Here is a 2,892-nt window from a genome sequence, read left to right on the forward strand (position 1 = left end):
AAGGGCTGATCCTGCTCACGGCTCCACGGGCAGGGATGCCCAACGGGGTACTGCACTCCTGAGTTTCAACACCCGCCCTACTGCGGGAATAGCCAGTGCAGGTCCTGCCGGCACGACCCCATGGCACATGGGGTCTGCAAACGCCCTCTGAGCGTGGCACGGAGCATCCACCTCCGCCGCCCACTGCAGAGTGTGAGCACCTGGCAAATGTACCAGCAGCTCTGGAAAAACAGGTCAAAAGTGGCTCCTCCCAGCAAATTCACAAGTTTTTCTGCGGCCCTGGCCACTCTCCCGGTACGGCTGCGGCCGCAGAAGCAAAGTGCCCCCAAGGGACGATTGCTCCTCACAAAACCTCAGATCAATACCAAAGAGGAAGCAGAGGGAGGATTTATTCCTCCCCAGCCTTCGGGCATCCTTCAGAGCTGTCCTGCTGTGGTCTGGCTGGCACAGACCACGCACAGGCAGCTGCAGCACCCAGCTCTGTTGCACGGCGCAGGAGTCCATCCCAGTGCCCAGCGTGGCCTGAGCACGGGTCACTGTGCCCAAGGGGCAGAGCAGACCACGGCAGGGATCACCTGCACACTCCCTCACCCAGACCCAGCACTGCCTGCTTGTGCCCACACCGCCTGCCTGGCATGCCCGAGGGGCCGGCCACCCACGAGCACAACAGACCCCACCACGGCACCAGACCCTCCATCAGCCTTGCCCGGCAGCTGCTGCACCGCCACGGCTCCCCTGGGACTTGTCCTGCACCTCCATCCCCATGCCCACATCCCCACACCTCCGTCCCTGCCCATCCATCCCTACGCTACCATCCCCATTCCTCCATCCCCATGCCTCCATCCCCGTGCCACGCTCACCTTGGATGAGGCCACTGGCAGCGCCGGGGATGCCCTCGATCTCTGTCACGTTGTTCATGGTGAAGTACTCGTCACAGGTGGCGTTGAGGAAGCGGGAGGTGCAGAAGAGCTCCCAGAGCTTGGAGCCCACTGTCTCATTCCCCTCCACCACCATCTTGGTGCAGAGGTCAAAGCCGTGGCGTGAGAGGGTCCTGTTGCCCAGGAGGCAGATCCTGGGGAGGGACAGGCACTCAGCCGTGCGCCTGCATGCCCCGGCCCTGCTGCAGCCCTGTGGGACACCGTACTCACGGGAAGCTTGGTGGGTCAAAGGCCGACTTGATGACACCGGCGTAGATGGCGAGGATGGAGAGGATGACACAGCCCAGGAAGACCAGGGCAAACTTGTTGACGTACTTGACCCCCACGAACACCACGGTGGCCATGCAGGTCAGCACGCAGGTGCCGTACACACGCATGTTGTTGAGCATCGCAGCCGCTTCCCCACTGGCATCCTCTGCCTTGAAGATGGCCATGGCTGGGAAGATGTAGGCCTGGGAGAGAGTCATGGCATCACCACCCAGCTAATGTCCCTGTGGAGTGTTCCCCAGGGAAGCCACAAGTAGTGGGCAGCACAGGCAGACGAGCCTGCCCTGCCAGGACCTGAGCCCTCAGCACTGCATGGGGAGAAGGACCAGTCACGTACCAGCAGGATTTCGATGGTGCCCAGGATGTACATGGCGCCGGCAAAGGTGGTACCCAGGTAGAAGCAGAGCCCCACAGCCCCACCAAACTCAGGTCCCAGGGAGCGCGAAATCATGTAGTAGGAGCCACCCGCTGCCGGAGAGAGCAAAGGTGGGTCCCAGTGAGACTCCAGTGGCAACCCCAGCTCTGCCAGGCATCCTGGCGGGCAGGATGGAGCCAGGGCAGCCCTGGACCCCACTCCAGGACAGAGCAGAACGCAGTCCCCAGGGCCCTGGTGCAGCGGGAGCGACTGTGTTGCTAGAGCCATTCCCCGGGAGCCCAACAGCCAGGTGTGATGGCCGCAGGGACACATGTCCCCTGGGATGCTAAACAGGCACTAGAGCCCCAGGGACATGGGCTATGCCCCTCTCCGTCCTCCCAGAGGAGCCCTTAGAGCTGGGCTGCTGGGATCTGTGGTCCCGCTGCAGCAGCAGGATGATAAATAGCTTTAATTACACCCTGCACTGGGGCTGCCAGTGCCATGCCCAGCCCGGCGGACCAGCTGGGCCGGCACATCTCGCCCGCTCCCAGCTCCCCGGAGCTCTGCGGGGCCGGGGATGCTCTGGGGGAGGTAGCCCAAGGGCATCCACATGACCAGACCCTGTCGGTGCCTCCCTGGGGCCGCAGACCGCACACAGCAGCGTCCTCGCTCCTGGCACGGCTCGGGGAGGCCGGCGGGAGAGGCGACCCCAACTGCCCAGCCCGCAGCTCCCGGCACACCCGGCTCCCCATCCTCCTGCCGGCATATCTCCCTGGCTCCCCCGTGGCCTCGCCAGTCTGGCAGAGGGAGGAGCCGTGGCTGGCGGCTCTCGCTGCCATCTGCACCTCGCGGCTCTGGGGACGGGTGACGGCTCCAGCTCCACGCTCTCCCCTGGGGCCACGGGGATCCCGTGCGGGCTGGTGGCAGAAGGCGGGGGAGAGGCTGGCGGTGACGTCCGCCCTCCCATGCGCGGCGCTGGGCAGCCTCAGAGCTCGGCCGGCACAGCCCAGGGAGCGGGATGTCCTCAGGGGATGCTCTCTGGGAAAAGCCCTTTGCCACACTCAGCCCAGCCCTTCTGGGGCACAGGGACCCCACAGGCACCCGACCCAGAGGGGAGCCAGCTCCCCTTGCCCGCGGCACACACACAGACACGGGCTCGGCTCTACCTGGCACCACGCCGTTGGTGGCAATCGCGCTCATGGAAATGGCCGTCAGCATTGTCTGTGGGAAGAAACACAATGTTGGCACCCATCAGAGCTCCTGCCTCGCTGGACAGGGGAGTGGGAAGGGGGACCTGGGGCCGTGCTGGGACATGGGACTCCCCGGGGGAAC

The 2,892-nt window shown here is 64.9% G+C and overlaps 1 protein-coding gene across 1 annotated transcript in view; it reads right to left on the reverse strand.

Moving 5' to 3' along the window:
* SLC12A5 (solute carrier family 12 (potassium/chloride transporter), member 5) overlaps nucleotides 1–2,892 on the reverse strand; it is a 13,964-nt gene that overhangs the window by 9,924 nt on the left and 1,148 nt on the right. The window contains 4 exon segments of the mRNA XM_009893513.1: nucleotides 861–1,072; nucleotides 1,149–1,390; nucleotides 1,543–1,673; nucleotides 2,727–2,781. Of these exon segments, the coding sequence (XP_009891815.1) occupies nucleotides 861–1,072; nucleotides 1,149–1,390; nucleotides 1,543–1,673; nucleotides 2,727–2,781 (640 nt within the window).

Source organism: Charadrius vociferus, unplaced genomic scaffold, assembly GCF_000708025.1.
Source record: "Charadrius vociferus isolate BGI_N301 unplaced genomic scaffold, ASM70802v2 scaffold259, whole genome shotgun sequence".
NCBI lineage: Eukaryota > Metazoa > Chordata > Aves > Charadriiformes > Charadriidae > Charadrius > Charadrius vociferus.